Source organism: Myxocyprinus asiaticus, chromosome 17 (assembly GCF_019703515.2).
Source record: "Myxocyprinus asiaticus isolate MX2 ecotype Aquarium Trade chromosome 17, UBuf_Myxa_2, whole genome shotgun sequence".
Classification (NCBI taxonomy): domain Eukaryota; kingdom Metazoa; phylum Chordata; class Actinopteri; order Cypriniformes; family Catostomidae; genus Myxocyprinus; species Myxocyprinus asiaticus.
Window position 1 is genome coordinate 41,726,647 of NC_059360.1, and position 19,622 is coordinate 41,746,268.

General features: G+C 37.1%; 1 protein-coding gene across 3 annotated transcripts; it reads left to right on the forward strand.

Annotated features, from left to right (window-relative positions):
* Positions 1-18,026, forward strand: prorp (protein only RNase P catalytic subunit). 3 transcript variants are annotated; one of them, XM_051723081.1, is made up of 7 exons: positions 5-1,427; positions 1,542-1,589; positions 1,695-1,827; positions 11,373-11,480; positions 14,638-14,786; positions 16,942-17,137; positions 17,404-18,026. In XM_051723081.1, the coding sequence occupies exons 1-7, from the start codon at positions 427-429 to the stop codon at positions 17,533-17,535; spliced, it is 1,767 nt and encodes a 588-aa protein (XP_051579041.1). In that variant the 5' UTR covers positions 5-426; the 3' UTR covers positions 17,536-18,026. The 3 variants fall into 3 exon arrangements, with proteins under 3 accessions (XP_051579042.1, XP_051579041.1, XP_051579043.1); XM_051723083.1 differs by having other exon boundaries at positions 5-52; XM_051723082.1 differs by lacking the exon at positions 16,942-17,137 and having other exon boundaries at positions 1-1,427.
* Positions 18,027-19,622: the final 1,596 nt, after the last annotated feature.

Sequence of the window (19,622 nt, forward strand, 5' to 3'; positions counted from 1 at the left end):
GACTGGACAGGAGCGTGAATGGCTGGCCATACTGACTTGCACTTGCTTTCTGGTTAGAATTTAAAAACTTTTTACAAAATCGTGTAAGTTAGATATTGTTATTTAAATTACCAATGACTAGTGTTTTAAACAAACTCGTGATATATCTTACTGGCTTGATCTATCCGATATCTGTCTGATTTAAGTACAGAATGACATTTCTTTAGCAGATGATATGTTGTGTATTCCTCTAAATAACTGTTAATTATTTAAGAAGGGCCAAGTAAAGTATCCCTCTAACTAAATGTATGATTGAGCTAGTGGGTTGTGTCATTGTAAGGTTGTTGATAAAGTTTTCTTCATTGAATTAATTCGCAGAGTCAGGTCAATTTGTGTGTTGTGAATTTGTTTGAATGTGAGCGAGGTAAGTGTAAATCAGACAAGGCAATGGGATCTCTTATTATGTCAAAATCAAGGACTTGTATGAAGCATTTATGCACATGGGTTGGCAGCCCCCTATACCTCAGACCTGCTCTGACTGGTTCTCCGAAATATAACATTCTTCATGCAGTCAGATTTATCATAAAGCCACACATGCAGTTTTACTGCACAAAGGGAGACAAATCAGCACAATCATTCAGCAGAGCTGCCAAAGAAAAAGGCTTCACTCCTAGAGCGAGGCCTGCGTTTCCTAATTCAGTATTCACAGCTGGCACGGCCAGAAGAACTGCTGAGTATCTGAAAAAGCGTGCTGGGACAGATACAGAAGAACTGTCCAATAATAATACTCCAAAGGCAAGAGGATCTTCAAAGGTTGCACTCCCTGATCATCCACTGACCATGTCAGAATGGACTAAATTAAAAGAAGCTTCCTCCAAACCTGAACGCTTCGACTTACAAATGATGGAAGGACTGCTAGCAGCTAGAGTGGACGTCAACGTCGCCAAATCTCTCTTGACATATGTGGCTCAGGAAAAAGGCACTCTTTCCTATGAACTCCTCTTGAGGTACCTCACGCTGTGTGTGATGGGTGGGCATCACTCTGAGGTTTATGACACGTATGACATAATGAGAGCTTGCTTTAAGACCCTCGACACTGGAGCGTCATCCCTGTTTATTAAAGGTTTTAGTCAAACAGAACGCTGGAGAGAGGCACTTTCTTTGTTGGAGGGTATGAAAAAGGCCCTCCTGCCATCTCCGAGGAACTACGGTGATGCCATTGCCGGAGCGGCTCTTCACGGTGACATTGAGACAAGCTGGATGCTGTATGGCGAGCTCTTAGAGCTGGGTCTCACTCCTCATCAGAACACCTGGCAGTGCCTGTTTCAGAGTGGAATCACTCAGCGTGGACAAGAAGACAAACTGTTTTCTATCCTGTCATATATGAGAGATAATCAGATCTATCCAGAAGAGCAATTGATAAAAACGATCAAATCTTGGTTTGAGAGGTACTTTTTTTTTATATATATATATATTACATTGTTTTATTGATTGATTTTTTTTATTTTAGCACAGAGTTGAGATCTCTAATATAACGTTTTTTATTGTGTGCATCTGCACAGCTTAGCAGATCCGAAATGGAGAGGAACATTTTCAGTTGTGGCCCCCAGGTATAAGTATATGTACTCTCTTGTTTTTATTTGTTTCAATTAGTTTTTGTGATGTTTAGTATATATTGTTGATCATTTTTTAAAGGTGTATGCTATGTGTTTCAGTGGAGAGTGCAGGAATTGCAAAGCAGCCTTGGAATCCATTCAGCTGACTAAGGAAGAGTATGCTGAGCTGAAGAACAAAGTGATGAAAGACGTGTTAGAAGGCAGTGACATCTTCAACAAGACTACTCCAGAGGTTTGTCTCCAGAGTACATCTATAAAGAGTTTATTAACCAAAGCTAATTTAAACTACGCTAACTAGATAGATAGATAGTTAGGCAAACAGACAGATATGTACATAGACAGAAAGTCAGATAGATACATAGATAGTTAGATAGATAGACATTCATTTTATTCTGTCTGCCCAGTAAAAAAAATGATGTAATTGCTGGACGCAAAATGTCTCGGAATTTGAAAATGTTCCAACAATGTTAACAATACATGTGTACATGATAAACTGTTTTCTCATATAAAGCATTAAACATTCATTTTAGTGAATCAGTTTTTGTAAATGAACCTCTCCTGAACCATCCTCTCCCTTTCATATGAAGTAGTGGAAAGTCTGATTCATTTTAGTGAATCAGTTTGTTCTGAGGGTTCATAGATGAATCATGTTTAAAGGCGATTCATTTGAGTCTCACGCAGAGCACCATTTAAAGCTGAAGTGTGTAACTTTTTTAGTGTTAAAATACTTTCTTTAAAATACAATCCCAGCTTAATATGCAGAGACAACTACAAGTAAGCCATTTAAAGTGTTAGTTCACCCAAAAATATCAATTCTCTTATCATTTACTCACCCTCATGCCATCCCAGGTGTGTATGACTTTTTTAATCAGAACACATTTGAAGAAAAAATATCTTAGCTCAGTAGGTCCTTAAAATGCTAGTGGATGGTGTTTCGAACTTTGAAGCTCCAAAAAGACCAGACAGTCAACATAAATGTCATCCATACGACTCCACTGGTTACATTTGTGTCTTCTAAAGCGCAACAATCGCTTTTGCTGCAAAAAAAAAAAACAAAAAAAAAACAACAATATTTAATTACTTTTTAAGCTATAAATCAGCGTTTCTGGTCAGCAGCAGTTCGCGTGTGATGTAATCACGTTAGCATGTTCATGCGAGAAGAGACGCACGTGCGACGCACCCAGAAGAGCAGCACTGTTTACAACCGAGTAGGAAAAATGCTGTACAGAAGCTTTGTTGATATTGGTTTAGATCTGTATTTGTACCTGTATATTTATTCACAATGGTGTGTTTCTGTGCTCACTCTGAATGTTTCAACCGAGAGAAAAAACTTGAGATTACATCCATAAAATGCCAAAGCAAATATGTTACACGAGACCTCGTGAACTCCACCCACTCGTGAATGTACATACGGCTGCTGACCGGAAGCAATGATTTATAGTTAAAAAGTACTTCAATATAAATCTTTTTCACAGGAAAAACGATCGTTTTGCTTTAGAAGACAATATTTTAACCAGTGGAGTTGTATGGATGACGTTTATGCTGACTGTCTGGTCTTTTTGGAGCTTCAAAGGTCTGATCACCATCCACTTGCATTTTAAGGACCTACTGAGCTAAGATATTTTTCTATTTTCTTCAAATGTGTTCTGATGAAGAAAGAAAGTCATAAACACCTGGATGGCATGAGGGTGAGTAAATGATGTGAGAATTTTCCTTTTTGGGTGAACTATCCCTTTAAAAGTTAATTTTCTCGAAAACTGTAAACATTGTGGCCCCATGAAAATTCCTGTGTTTGTTTTGAGTGACCTGCTTAGACCCGCCCTAACAATGTTACTCGACCAATGGCGTGAGGTGGGGGTGGGAATATCTTTTTTGTTGACCAACAGCAGATGAGGGGCGTATTCAAAAAGCTGTTTTCTACAGTTATCGCTAGTTTTGCAGAAATTACATCAGCTGTAACGTCTTCGTATTTGAATGTCTAGTTTAATACTTCTGTTCACCACTACAGTTTTGATTCTTTTATAATGGTGCTTTGTAGTTTTATTATTTAGTGTACATTTATCTGTTTAAATGCTATTTAAAGCTTTAGTTATACAGTATAATTTAGAAATAGAATATAGGTACGTCCTACATAACTGCTAATCTTTCATATCACTCTGCGGTCTCTTTCTTCTCACAGTAATTGCAAGTCAAATCGATATTCCATTTATTTATTTGGTAAGAAGCCATGTAATTAGTGGGATAATATACTGTCAGCCAGCCAGCTTTGAATAATAAGCCCCTTCAGAGTGATACAAGACCTAAAATACACCCCAGGCATGAGGTCTCAATAATTATAATGGCATTTCTTGTTGACTCCACTAGACGGCAATAGTGTCCTACACACCCTACACTTACATTGCCTAGCCTAGAAACTGATTAAACAAGTTTATCATACATCATATACTGTACAGTGTACATTATTTATTCTTCTATTTTGAGTATTTCATTTACTCCAAAATAAACATGAAGAAATTAATTAACAAAAAATATAAAACATGAAGTGAGAAATGTTTGACCCCTCTTGAAACATGGCAAAAATAATGCTGAGCCCAAACTTCCACATTTTTTAATACTTTTTGGTTTCCAGTTTCCACACAGACATGCAATCTTGACTTTGTAATTAAAGCGACATATTTTCGACATAGAACCAAGCTAGCAACAGGCTGCAACTGTGTGAAATGCAAGCTGTGTAGCCATCCAGAATAAAAAGATGTTCTATGCCGTTTTGAGCTGCGTCTTAAAGTGAGTCTGTCCCCTGAATTAGATGATGTTGTTGTCTAGTGAGGGGTGCTTTTTTCAGTCTGTGGGGTCTATAGATGTCAAAAGCATGTGATCCTGTCTAGTTCCACATTTAGCTATGATGTAGGGGCTTTCCAACACATGTTCTTTCATGTGTCTGCGGGTCCCCTGGTTTTAGAAACCCCATGAATGCAGTCCAACCGAAGACACAAGGTCACAAGGCAAGCGACTCCACTGAAATTCCATTTCCCAGAGAGAACAGTCATGTTTGTTTGCAAACACAGTTCTCACGCATAGGAAACTGGTTCATTTTCCAAGTACTGTCTCATAAAGGGGCATTTTTATACATCTTGGGGGAAAAATGCTATAAACAATATCTAATTTGATCTTGCGCATGATGCTGAGACATGGGCATTGCTTGGGCACATATGTGCTCTTTGCAGTCGTAAAAGGCAACACAATGGGCTTTTACATTTCAGTCCTCAAAAGCCGCTCACATGAGTGACCCTGGAAAGTCCCTGCCTGTCTGTCTGCAGAGCTGCATAGACTCTTTATTGAGTGAAACCAGCGCAGGACATTTAAAACACCCCCAATGCTCTGCAGAGAAATTGAACAACCCCTGGCTTTATTTATAATCATTTTACTTTTAAAAGAAAGAAAGGCACAAATGTGGTGCTTTTGGGTAGTTGACATGAAATGCAAAGCAATGTAGTGCAATACTGAATAAGAAACTATTTTAAATAGCATTTTTTGAATTCTTTATGGGTAGTTGACTTATAACATGTCCATGGACTTTTTTTTAATTATTATTATTTAATCAAGATATTAGGTTAAAAGTTATAGGAATGTGTAAGGGAAAGTGCATATCTAAGTAGTGTATATCTCTATCCTGTTTTTCATTATTTTTATACATCTTTTCCCTTCAATAGTTAATGAAGTTTCAGTTCTTAAATACAAATATACCATGTAGTATCTTAATTATGAGATCACAAAAGCTGCATGCATAATAATTATTTAAATTATTATTATTTTTTTACCTTACATTAATTGAGAGACTGCATTAAATAAGAGTATTTATTCTTTAAAAACTCACTTTTCACATCACAAGACTATATAAGTAAAAATACAAATAAATAAAAGCTAAAACGTAATTAGAAATTGTGAAAAACTTCAAAGAAATAGGGACCAGGTATAGCAACTGAAATGAACACTTTTCTTTATACATTCATATAAATTTTTTATCTCGAATCTTAATTTTGATTAAAAAAAAAAGTTCATGTCAAAAACCCTTTTAGGCTTATTTTTTACACTTTAGATGGTCAGTGGAACTTTACTGTGCTCAAAATGTTCTATTTATGCATGGTATCTATTTTAACACATTGATTCACAAATCTAAAACCATTTTCATTGCTAAATGATGATAAGTCCCTTTTTGGTTTCCTTACACTCAGATACCCAGCTTTACAGGTCAAGCGCGAGCTGGGGGAAGCCTGTTTTTCCCGTTTCAATAGGAGCAAGCTTGTAATAATGAAAAGTAGGGGACCTGCAGAAGGCTTTTAATTCATTTCTGCCATGGGGTACGGTGTGGTTTCCTCAAACTCCAGAGCTATTAATCTTTTTGTTCTCCATTTGTTTATGTTTCACTGCCTTTCATTTTATCGGAATGTCATGCACGCTTTGAACAAAACATAGCAGGTACTTCAGAAGATTTAGAAATTTCCTTTCATTTGTTTTAGTTTTATTCCAGTAAAAGTTGCCATACACAATGTGTTAAGAATCGCTCATGGCTAGACAAGGTTGTTCCGTTTGTCTCTCACATGGGCCATTGTTTACGTGCAGGGAAGAAACAAGAACACAGTGATTACTATCAGGTCTGGATTAAACTTGTTTTGCATGTACATATTCCCCCGGCACCATTGTAGGTACACACAAAGTTCTGCATGGCGAACTGGTACCACATGCACGTGACCCCTTGACACCATTGGGGAATCCCCAGCATTCACATTCAACTTAACCTCTCCATGGCCACAAGTGAAGGCAGCTTAACAAAAACACAGTAAAACACACTCACTACGCCATGCACATGTTCTATGCATATTGTTAAAACCAGGCATCATGAAACAACATGTGTTTATTAGTTTCGTCCCATGCTGGAAGCACTAACCCTACTTAATGCTGAAAGTTGAACAACCTCTAATCACCAACTGCTAACCCCCACCAAAAGCAATTAGGAATTCCCCAAATATTCAGCCCCCTGCCCCCCCTTCTCGCTGGCCTTGGCTTTTGACCCTCCCCAAATCTTGCTCTCTCTAGCCCACTTGTACTCTTGAATTAACAGGATGTTTAACATGCAAAGTAGCTGCAATTAAACACAATCTGCTGTATGAGTTTATACTGTATGTGGGGCTAAGAATCTTGGGGATTTATAGGTGCTTCAGAGGGGTGGAAACTGGATTTTTTAGAAGGAAATAAATCCCATGCTGCAGGCAGAACTGAAAGCGCTGGGCTCCAGCCACCTGACAGTCCAGAAATACTTGTGGTTTTGATAAGCATAGCCTTATAAGCATTAAAAAAGGCTTGTTTATTGACTAGCTATTTGGTTAAACTTTACCATGCTGTTGTGCTGCAAAAAGTCATTTTCTAAATCAGTATTTTTGTCTTGTTTTCTTAAGCATCCTTAAAGAAATGTTCCGGGTTCAATACAAGTTGAGCTCAATGACAGAATTTGTGGCATAATGTTAATTACCACAAAAAATACTTTCGACTCGTTCCTTGTTTATTTAAAATGAAAAGCAAAAATCGCAGTTAGAGTAAAGCACTGAAGTACTACTGTAAACTTTGTAGACACTTTAAGCGTTTTTTATCATGCTAAAATCATGTAGAACAGAGATTTTATCACAATAAAATCATGTTAACATTTATCAAAATAATGTTTTCATCTTGTGGGTATATTTTTGAAATGGTACAAATGCTGTCAATTGACCTAAACCTGTATTAAACCTGAAACACTCCTTTTAAACCTAGATACATTTACTTGAGAAGCCAACTCTGACTTGTTTTCATAGAATACCTTGAGTTAAGTTCATTTTTCTTACCCAATTTTTAAGCATTTGGTTTTAGCATTTGGTTTCGTTTTAAGCGTAAATCTAACCAAATTTAGTGAGGTTTAAAATGCTTAAAAAAAGAAAAAAAGATTTGCATATGGGGTAAGAAAAACAAACTTAATTCAGGATATATTCCCTGAAAACAAGTTTTATTATCTTACACAGTATAGCTTCTAAAGTAAATCTATCTTGTTTAAGCATATTTAGATATTTTAACTGGAAAAAACAGACAAAAATACTTGAAAAAGTATTTTTTTGCAACATGTCTTCAATTTTGAGGAAGAGCGTGCCAAGTTTGCAGTTCCCTCTAAGCAAAGCATTCTAGACTCAAGTGTGCACGTATCTGTTTATCACTCACTAGTCAGCTAATTTTGTAGAACAACCTCCGCCTCTTTGTGTTTTTCTAATTAAAACCCTGAAGACAGGCAGGCTAGGGAGTGGCTTGGCTCAGAGCCAGCTGGAAATTCCCTTAGATGTTTACAAGGTCTGCTAAGTACAATTCAGGAGATATTCCAACCTCTTTTTTTAAACAACAACAAAGGAAGAAGGAAGTGCTTGGATTTTTTTGGACCTGCATTGCAAGGGGCCCACCTGCTTTTGTGTTATTTAGCTAAATACAACCTGATCACAGTTATGAACGTGTGCCAGACATGCTCAAGCTCTATTTATTGATAAAACCTTATAGCAGAGAAAAGGTCTATTGTACACATGGCAAATGCTTGAATGTCCCGTGAAGAATAAGTGGGTGTTGCCTGTCCTGGGATGAAGTATTACTTTAACGGGATGCAACATGCAATTAAAGCTATCTCTTCCATGTAATGTGCCTATGCCAGTACCTGTCAAACTTAGCAAACCAGTATCTAAGAGCTGCATGTTTCCTTGGTCTTTCTGTACAGCAAAGCCTACACATACACTATATTGCCAAAAGTATTCGCTCACCCATCCAAATAATTGAATTCAGGTGTTCCAATCACTTCCATGGCCACAGGTGTATAAAATGAAGCACCTAGGCATGCAGACTGATTCTACAAACATTTGTGAAAGAATGGGCCGCTCTCAGGAGCTCAGTGAATTCCAGCGTGGTACTGTGATAGGATGCCACCTGTGCAACAAGTCCAGTCGTGAAATTTCCTCGCTACTAAATATTCCACAGTCAACTGTCAGTGGTATTATAACAAAGTGGAAGCGATTGGGAATGACAGTAACTCTTGCAGAGTCATACATGTGTACTTTGGAGGTCTGTAGCGATTGACTCTTGCAGAGTCAATCGCTACAGACCTCCAAAGTTCATGTGGCCTTCAGATTAGCTCAAGAACAGTGCGTAGAGAGCTTCATGGAATGGGTTTCCATGGCCGAGCAGCTGCATCCAAGCCATACATCACCAAGTGCAATGCAAAGCATTGGATGCAGTGGTGTAAAGCACGCCGCCACTGGACTCTAGAGCAGTGGAGACGAGTTCTCTGGAGTGACAAATCACGCTTCTCCATCTGGCAATCTGATGGACGAGTCTGGGTTTGGCGGTTGCCAGGAGAACGGTACTTGTCTGACTGCATTGTGCCAACTGTGAAGTTTGGTGGAGGGGGGATTATGGTGTGGAGTTGTTTTTCAGGAGCTGGGCTTGGCCCCTTAGTTCCAGTGAAAGGAACTCTGAATGCTTCAGCATACCAAGAGATTTTGGACAATTCCATGCTCCCAAATTTGTGGGAACAGTTTGGGGATGGCCCCTTCCTGTTCCAACATGACTGCGCACCAGTGCACAAAGCAAGGTCCATAAAGACATGGATGAGCGAGTTTGGTGTGGAAGAACTTGACTGGCCTGCACAGAGTCCTGACCTCAACCCGATAGAGCACTTTTGGGATGAATTAGAACGAAGACTGCAAGCCAGGCCTTCTCGTCCAACATCAGTGTCTGACCTGACAAATGCGCTTCTGGAAGAATGGTCAAAAATTCCCATAAACACACTCCTAAACCTTGTGGAAAGCCTTCCCAGAAGAGTTGAAGCTGTTATAGCTGCAAAGGGTGGGCCGACGTCATATTAAACCCTATGGATTAAGAATGGGATGTCACTTAAGTTCATATGCGTCTAAAGGCAGATGAGCGAATACTTTTGGCAATATAGTGTATCTCAGTCCCTCACTCAGTCTGATACAAGTTGCAGATGACATTAATCTCATTGGTCTGATCACTAACAATGATGTCCAACTGTCAGCTTCTTGGCCTTGTGGTTTACCAGAAACAAACCTGAATCCACATTTCATCTACACATTTAGACATATCCTTCCTTCTATCTCCTGCTGATGGTAGTAGGTGGCAAGCTAGAAGTGTGGTTGAATCACAATCTATTCCCTTTTATTCCCTTTATTTAACTTTTAGCTTGGAACATGCATCAACACAATTACCAAGAATGAACAACAGTGAATGTTCCTCTGCAGTTCCTTCATCCAGTTGGCCCTACAAGGAAATGTCAACTAAACAGGAACATGCATTCTCTTTCAGCTGCCCTCTGTCTGTCTTATGCAACACTAGTTGGTTTGCTCTTGTGCAATGTGCTACACAACACCAATGTGAGTAAATATCCAGAGAAGACCAATAGGAACCCCCATCCATCCAAGCAACCATCACTTTCTCTTGTTGAAGATGCAAGAGAGGTGCAGCCTGCCTGCTTATTTTTGATCTCCAAAAATCCCAAATCTCCAATCACCCCCAAAATAATTTTCATCAATCTCTGCGAAGTCAGATTAATTTACATCCTCTGTCAGATGTCTCTTGTAATGTACTATAAATATTTAGCATAAAGGACTTTCATGGTACATCTAACTATTAGCACCCCATTTAAGAATGCTTACCAGAGTGTGTGTTGTTGCATTTTCAATTATTTCTTTGCCGTGTTTTTTAGTTAAAATGTATTTGCACACGTTGTATTTTATAGTGGTGTCAATGTAAAATCTAATTAGTTGACCTTAGATTTTTTTTAAGGCAATCATTTGCATGCTTTTTCTAAGTAAACATAGGCTTACATATTTGTCTCAATTAAACTGAACATTATTTTTTAAAGTAATGTTAACTAGTTACAAGTTAACAACTCATGTGATTAAAGTGTCATTGTCAATTTATTTAATTATTTAAAATGAGTTATAGCACATCTTATACGGTATAAGGGAAATTATGATAGTATATACTTCTTAGTGCATATAAATCTGCACTTTTGTGAAGTACAATTGTGTGGAGAAGAATGGCTTAAATTTAACAGGCTCCAAGTCTACCAGAGGTAACACTAATCACACTAATTGTAACTTCACACAAATCACAACTATCAACCAGCTACAAGAAAACATTAACAATAGTCATAAGAATGAAAACTACATACATTTTTAAATAACAATTAGTATTTTTATTCATAAGTTCCATTGTTTTGACCAAACAAACATAATTTATTCAAGCACAAGGGCTTATGGGTATTCCACACAGCTGCAATTTTCCACTTGATAATTTTGAGTTAGGAGTAAAAAGTTAAAGCCAAAGTTTAAAGGCTGTGCATATATATATTTGTGTTATGATTACAAATTGTGACATTTCAAGTACTGTTTAATTAGGACCACTTAAATGTTTTTATTAATAACAACTTTTGGGTTTAGAGAGTAACGGTAACTTATTTAAAAATAGTAAGAATAGTAAAAAATTAAGCTTAAGTTGAGTATTTTTGTACAGTTTGACATAACTTAGTTTTTACAGTGACATTTATGCACAGTTTTATGTCTTAAAGGAATGTTCCAGATTCAATGTAAGTTAAGCTCAATCGACAGCATTTGTGGCATAATGTTTATTTGACTATACATCTTCGTGTTTATTGTCACGATTCCAAGAATAACCAGCTGATTGTGTTCTGTGCAGGAGCTTGAAAGCTTTAAGAGTTTTGTGAAGCGGAGGCCTCCCTTTGATATTGTCATCGATGGTCTTAATGTGGCTAACACTACACCCAAAGCCACCCACTCTGAAACGGTTAGTGATGGGTACTATTCAACTGCTTTGATGTTCCAAGGCAAGTACTGATTTGTATGTGGATTTTAGGTGACATTTTTAATCAGTTAACTGCCTAGACAGTCAACCTACTCTGATTTAAACCTTGAAATAGCAACACATTATTTAAAGGTGGAAAAAATAACTAGCTGCCCGAAAATAGGTTTGTTTACCTTTATGATAGATAGTTCAATCAGACTGTAAACAAAACTGTAAGACAACCAGCAGGGTGGAGAGTTGTCAAGTAAGGACTTTAGCTGGTGCCACGGGTACCATAATGGGGATATGTTGAGCATGGTTGTCATGGTTTATTTTCAATGCAGGTGAACAAGATGAGAGAACAGCACCAAACCCTCATAGTTTCCAACCAGCTAGTGAAGACCCCTAAACCAATAAAACCCACAGTTACTCATATGAAAATGGGGAAAATTTAATGACTATGTAATATTACAGAGAAAATTTTGAAATTTGATGTGTTACACATCTGCCCTCCTACATGGTGGTGTCAATCTACAGGCAATGGCTTGTTTGCATTTGGTCATGTTCCAGATAAACTGGTATGATTTATCTCTGTACCAAAACCCAGTAAAATGCCTCGCTGCCTGCATAGGCAGCATCCTAAGTAACCATCATAGAACTTCATAAGCAACAGATAAGGAATGCTCTACGAGCAAGGGAGATTCGACTCACAATTGATTTGATATGCGTTTAACATTAGCATGTTGCTAAGCTAACGGCTTGATATTCTAACAAGCATAAAAATAAATCACACACACACAAATATTGGGTAAAATAATACATTTTTAATTGCTCTGAACCAAGAAAGTAACCAAACATTCAATATTGGAAGAAATTTTAACAATTTATAATTGAAAACTCATTGATCAACCGCTAATCTGAATATTGAGGGGACATACCAGATAGTTCACCAAAAAATGAACATTTTGGGTGTTTCATACCTGTTTGACTTTCTTCTGTGGAACACAAAAGGACGTGTTTATTAGATATTAGGCAGAATGTTAGCATCAGTCACCACCATTCATTTTTATCACATATGTTTCCATACAATGAAAGAAAATGGCAACTGAGGCTAACACTATGCCTAACAGCTCCTTTTGTGTTCAGCGGAAGATAGGAAATCACACAGATTTGAACATGTAACATGAAGGTGAGTAAACAAGGACAGATTTGACATTTTTGGGTGAACTATACCTTTTAAATGCAGTCTCCATAGAGCAAAAGTAACTAGATAAGTATCTTCACCCACCTAACACACCCTCCAACAGCCATTGAACAAAAATCAAAAGGCATAAAAGTAAAAAATAAAAATACCATAGAGGATAACTTTTGTTATATTACCAGATAAAAACAACTCCAAACAGTTCACGTGCATAAAGCTATACATTTTGATGTAACAAGTGAACTTCCTTTACCCAAATCCCTTTGTTTTTCTGCCCACTCATTCATGGCTTCCTTCTGTACTATTTTATCTCCTGCTATCACAGATTAACACAGACGCACCCACAGCACATGAACACTGAGGCAGGGGATTTTACACAAATTTTGTTATGACTAACCTTAGTATTTTAAGTCAGACATGTGCCTTTTGTGGTCAAGTTTATTTTTGGTGCTAACATTTACCCCACTTCCTTGCTAACACATTCAATGACATGCTAGTATTAACTGCTTCTCTCTATCTGTATGAACCCAGGCTGCAGATTGTGAACATTAAGATGCAAAGACTTAGTTCATCCAAAAATTACAAATTCTGAAACTGTTATCATTTGCCCACCCGCATTTTGTTCCAAACCCGAAAGGCTTTCTTTCTTATGTGCAACATAGAAAGAAATGTTTGGATGTTAGTTGAACTAGCCCTTTAAATGAACTTGTGCCCAAAGTTTATGCTTTGTTTATGGACCCAGTGACAGGATTGAATGCTAGATATGCAGAAACAAAATGAAAATGAATGTAAATTTACAAGACTAACAGGTTGGAAGGTCCTTGTTTTATTTAGAACTGCTTAGGTAAAAGTTACTGCAGGGAGGGGTTGAAGGTTGATTGTGAAATACTGGACACTATTGTGTACGGTGCTTTCCAAAGTAAAATGGCATATCTGTGGCTCACCGTCCACTTCCTTATCATGAATAAGCAGAAAAATAGATCATACCTGTGATTTCCCCAGTCAGCACTTCCTTATGTCTGAAATAACTAAACTAAGGGTTGATAGACTGGAAGTAAAAGTTTTTAGTAGAATATTTCAGCTCTGTGGGTCAATGCAATTATCGGGGTACAAGCAGTTTGGAAAAGTGGACAAAATGACCAGAATTGCCACATTTTAAAGAACAGATCTGTCAGGGGCATGGTAATTTCATTACTAAGTACTTTAGTTACTTTCTAGGTATGGTGTTTGCAGACATGTAACTCTGATTTAATTTCTGACCACCATTTGAAGTTTGCAGAAAAGAAAAACTTTTTCGAACTCCTCCTAGACCGTTGATCCAAGCGGCATGAAATTTTGCATGTAACATCTAGAAACATATAATAACATCTTTTTTAGCACACACAAAAAAAAAGAGAAAGAATAAGAAGAGAATCAGTACGATTGCAATAGGGATCCAGCACCTTCGGTACTTGGACCCCTAATTAGTCACTTCCGCTCAGACCAGGAAAGATAGACCTGAAAGAAAGTTACACGCTATAATATTAGTAATAATTAGGTCTATCACATGAATAGTAATTGCATGTTTACATCTGAACATCTAAATATGGATGTTTTTAGCACAAGGCTTTAACCTTTAACCAACCTTTAGTAATTGCTTTTCTGCCTGCGCTCTTTGTGTAAGAATGAGGGGGGTATAGGAAAAACTACTTCCTGTGTAATCTCCTCATGCTCTTTGTGTGAGTAGCTGACACAAAAGTAGGTTAAAACAATGTGAGCAAGAATAATTTCCCTACAGCTGACCTGCTCGAGGTTTCACATTCATTTGTAATGTCAAGGGAAATTCCTGCAAAAAAGAAAAAATTATGAATGAACTGAATGTCTCTCGTTTGTTCATTTTCATGAATTAGCTCATTTATCTCTAACACCTCTAGAGTGGAAATGGTAAGAGGTCGCTGAGAGTGTGAATTATCTCCGCAGTTGCTGGCAGTTGTCTCAGAGCTGGAACAGCAGGGCCTGAACATCCTGGTTCTTGGCAGGAAGCACATGCTACAACCTTCCCGGAACTGGGATAGACAAAACATGAACATGATCAAACAGAAAGCCCACTGCTTCTTCACTGAGAACATGTTAGTATAATCCCATTTCCTCAATCACATACACATACACTCTGTTCCAAAATGTTAGTTCACCACTCTCTCAAAAGCTACAATTCTGTCTTCATTTACTCTGATTTTCATTCTTTCGTGGAACACGAGAGGAACATATTTTAATGATGTGGGACGCTGCTCTTTTTGATCCATACTATGTAAGTAAATGGTGACTGAGTCTAACATTGTGCATAACATTTCCTTTTGTGTTCCACGAAAGAAACAAAGTCATACAGGTTTGGAACAGCATAAGGGTGAGTGCATGATGACAGAATTTTCATATTTGGGTTAAACAATCCCTGTAAAGGCATCATATACACGCTCACAATGCGAAGGCTGTTCCAAAATGTAGCATGATTAAGTTGCCTTTCAAGGCAACATTCACACTAATACATTTTCATTGGAAAACTCATTAATTTCATTTATGTCTATGCCTCTCATCCACACTAGAATGGCATCTTCCTCCACCGAAAATGGAGCGTTTAGAAAATGCTCTCCATTACCGCATACTTTGAAAATCGATGACGTTATATTCAGAGAAATTCAGCTCGATTATAAATATAATTAATTCAGTAACAAAAAGTATTAATAAAAATAGTTCAATCTAATTTAACCTCCTGAGACCTCACGTCCACATGCGTGTACGTTACATTTTGGCTTCATTATAGGCAATGCATAATTTAATTTAAACTGACTGATTTCAGTTCAGGAGAATCTAGACTGTCATTAAAGGGTTAAACTTTCGACGCACTGAGTCATGTGACAAAACAACATGCACCGATCTCAGCGGAGTTTGTCTTTGGGAGAAACCGCAACAAAGCTACATCTGGTAAGAAACCTCTTTAATATGAGTCAAAAGAGTAGTGCCTTTTGTTTCATCCGATATGCCATTTAAAAAATGTCATCGATTTATCATGAAACGGCACGCAGTAACACAATGACCACGTATGTGGACTATAGGCTTATTTTCCTTAAAATATCCTATATTCATGTGCATTATCACATTAAGAATCAGTGGATGGATCCAAAAGCTGGAAAATTTTGCTTTCAAAGGCTGTATACGGAGTTAGGATGAAAATAAGGTGCATTTCAAACTGTTCTGAGACCAGTGCAGACAGACAACACACTGAAGGTTAAGACATTCCCTAATTAGGGAGCAAGGGTGCATCCTATAGCTTTCCTATGCTGCCAAGTGCATTCACTCGTTACATCCGTTCAGAAGTTCAGTTTCAGGCTGCAGATGATGTTTGGACCACTTAACATGTTTGGCAGACATGGGACGATGGTAATTAGTACATAGATTCAAAATGTATCATTAAAAAATTTATTTTAACATGGTTATCAGAATTATTTATTCTGATGTAATGTCTGTAACGTCTGAAAACATAATACACAATTTGATAAGAAAAACGGACTTTCTATAGCTTGGTATTATTTAAAATTTCACAACGTAGTCCCACTGTCCACATATGTGGACATCAATTTTTAGGAAAACTATTTGGTCTAAAAAAAAAAAAAACATTTTGGGGCTATTAGTTTCAAATCAAAAAGGGGAATGGAAAATGCACACGGCAGTCACGCATGGGTATCAGGAGGTTAAAATTGACTATTTTACCCAAACTTTATGTGTGCTATGTATTTTAATGCTTAATATAGTATTGCGTCGTTAGCTTAGGAACATGCTAACATCAAACTCTATTAAAATCAATTTGAGTTGAGTCTCCTGTGTGCTTCCCATGACAAGTGCTATTATGACACATAGATTGTTCCAAATTGGTTCTTTCCATTACAACTAGGATGCTGTCTTAGAAGGCAGCTGTGTAGGCAGTAGGCGGCAACACATTGAAAACATATTTAATCCTATTTTTAAGAGTTACGCATTTCAATTTCATAACAATATTCTATCAAATTAAATAGTGTAATGTTTAACTAAATTAAACAAATGAAACTTAGGTTTTTAAATGTTATTTTATTAAAGAATACTCCTTTCAGTTTGATCGAATTTTGTTATGAAAGTAAAATGCGTAAATATAATAAAAAATAAAACAAATTGAGCGAAGGCAGCTCAATACATTTTGGAACGGCATGAAAAATATTTGATAGAGTGTGTTGTTTCTTATCTTGGACGACACAGATCTGAGGATGACCCATTCCTGCTGTATGCTGCTTTGTACTCTGGTAATCACTGTAACTTTCTTAGTCGGGATCTGATGAGAGATCACAAGGCCTGCATCTCAGACAGCGCCACCAGACGCCTCTTCTTTAAGTGGCAACGTGGTCATCAGTTGGTAATTAGTCATTACACACCAGGGAAAAAAGTTCGATTTCAGGTAGGCATGTATGCTGGGCAGATAGAATTGTAGTTTTGTAAAAAAAAAAAAAATTAAAAAAATTATACGCAAGCACAATTTATATTATCTTTCAAGCATAAGCCTTTAGATCAAGTAGTTTTTAAAATCATGAGAAACATACATTTAGTCAAGCGTGTCCAAACTTTTGACTGGTAGTGTACATGCTAATCATGAATGCTTTTTTAAAAATAAATAGGGCCATATTCTAACTTTAATGACTGTTGGCTTTACTATGTGTTTTTCAGAGGATCGCAACATACGATACCATCTTACAGACTGCTGGCAGCTCCTGGCACATTCCGTACGATGAGAAGGGAAGAGATAGAGCCACATATGAAGTGCCTCAGAGTTGGCTTTGTCTAACTCAAGAACATTAAGGCTTGAGTTACCTATAAGAGTGCTGACTGTAAAATAAATAATTGATTCCATAAAAAAATTACAATTCTGTTCCTTCCGTTATTTTTATGTCAGTATATAGCAAGTATGTTTGCAAAACACACACTGTAATTTTTACTGCTTATGTTGTATGAGCACGTAAAAATATTCTTCTGAGAGTAACTATAAGATTCTGAGTCTAAAGTCCAACTGCATAAATGCATGTTTTCAGTAGCAGTGATTATCCATGTTGGTTTCTAGTTCTACATTAAGGCAAGGTTCAGCTGTTTTATGAAAGTAGATTTTAACCGAAAGTTTGAACTGTGTTCTCGGGACAAGGGTATTTGTCAAAAACATCAGGTGAGGAGCAATTTTTATGCCCTCTTTACTTTGCATGACTGTGTAAATGGTATATCGCTTTATAGTTGTCTATGTTGCTTTTGTCAATACAGCAACCTACTTTCAAAAGTATCCCCACCCTGAGAAATATTCACTGGAGTTAAAAAAAAAAAAAATAACCAAAACAACTTGTCTGGGTCTTCCTATGATGAGTTTCAGTAAATTTCTAAATAACTTTTCATAACATTTGAAAGACTGTGACTCAAATCTAGTTCTGTATCTGGGATTAGATATACACTCCCTTTTTCAATAAAAATCTTTCACATAAACATTAAATAATGTAACACTGATGACATATTTAAATGAACTATGTGAAAAATGTTCAGTTAAAATGTAAATAACTTTTTCAACATGGTGGGAAAATTACTATATGCATATTTGAGCAGCCTTCTTCCTCTGAACTTTGACCTTTGCTGTTCTTTGTGTGTGTGAGTGTGGGTGTGGGTGCGTGCGTGCGTGTTCTTACTACATATAAATGTACCCACAAGGATAGTAAAACCTGAGATCACCTACCTTGTGGGACCCTGCCAGCGGTCCCCATGAGGGAAATGGCTTATTAAACATACTAAACAACATTTTCTGTGAGGGTTAGGTTTAGAGGTAGGGTTAGGGGATATAGATTATCATTAGATCTGTATAAAATCCATAAATGCATGGAAGTCCCCACAATGATATAAAAACAAGTTTTAGTGTGTGTGTTTTCAAAATACCCATTTTTAACATTGATAACACCAATGACATGAAATCAAGGTATTAGCACTCTTTTTTAATTATTTAAATGAATAATTACATGTTTTGTTTTGCTTTTGATGAGTAAAAAATAAACATAAATAACTGTAAATAATAGAAGTGGTGTGTACCAGGTTTCAGGCAATTGACAAATTCAGATATATTTTCTTACAAAATGTGTAAAGCAATATAGTCAGTCCATTTCATATTATTTATTATAAAACAGATAGTTCTGGTCCTGATAAAGCACAGCTCTGACCACTTCACGGAACTTCTGTTTGTATCACTCCGCAGCACCCATAGCTGACCCTTATTGTTGCCAATGTTCTGTTTACTGCTTACTGCCAAGGATGATATTTTCAGGCGGAAGGATGGCATTTAATGAATTTACTTACAAAATATAACATTTTAATGAACATTTCTGTCCTTAATATTTTTAGTGTGCGGTGACCGTTTTATAAAAGCAATAAGGCACTCGAGGCTGTGCCATATTGTGAATATAGTCACGGCTGGATATTGTAACAATAAAGCAAGGGCTCTCGTACCTTGCTTAAATAAAAGGTTATGTTATAGAATGATGCCTTTTTAATGGTGTTTCCTGACTATTTTAAATCTTTTTCATGACTGGAATTTTAAGGGACATGTTTGTAACCATATTTTGATAATGACCCTCAAAAGGGTTTGTGGTCATTTGAAAAAAGCCATATATGAGCTCTTAGGGTTGCCACCCGTCCCGTAAAATACGGGATCGTCCCTTAAAGATAAAATGATGCGTCCACTATTTAAGCTTGTCAGATGGTGTCGCCAATTTAACATTGATATAAGTTGGAAATTTGGCTATTGTGTGTAAGGGGCCGTCTGAAGAGTCCACACATTGTGCTAAAACGTGCTAATACGGTGGAGGGTGTGGTAAGGGACCGTCTGAAAAGTCCACAAATGTGGTAAAACTGTGGAGTTTTTT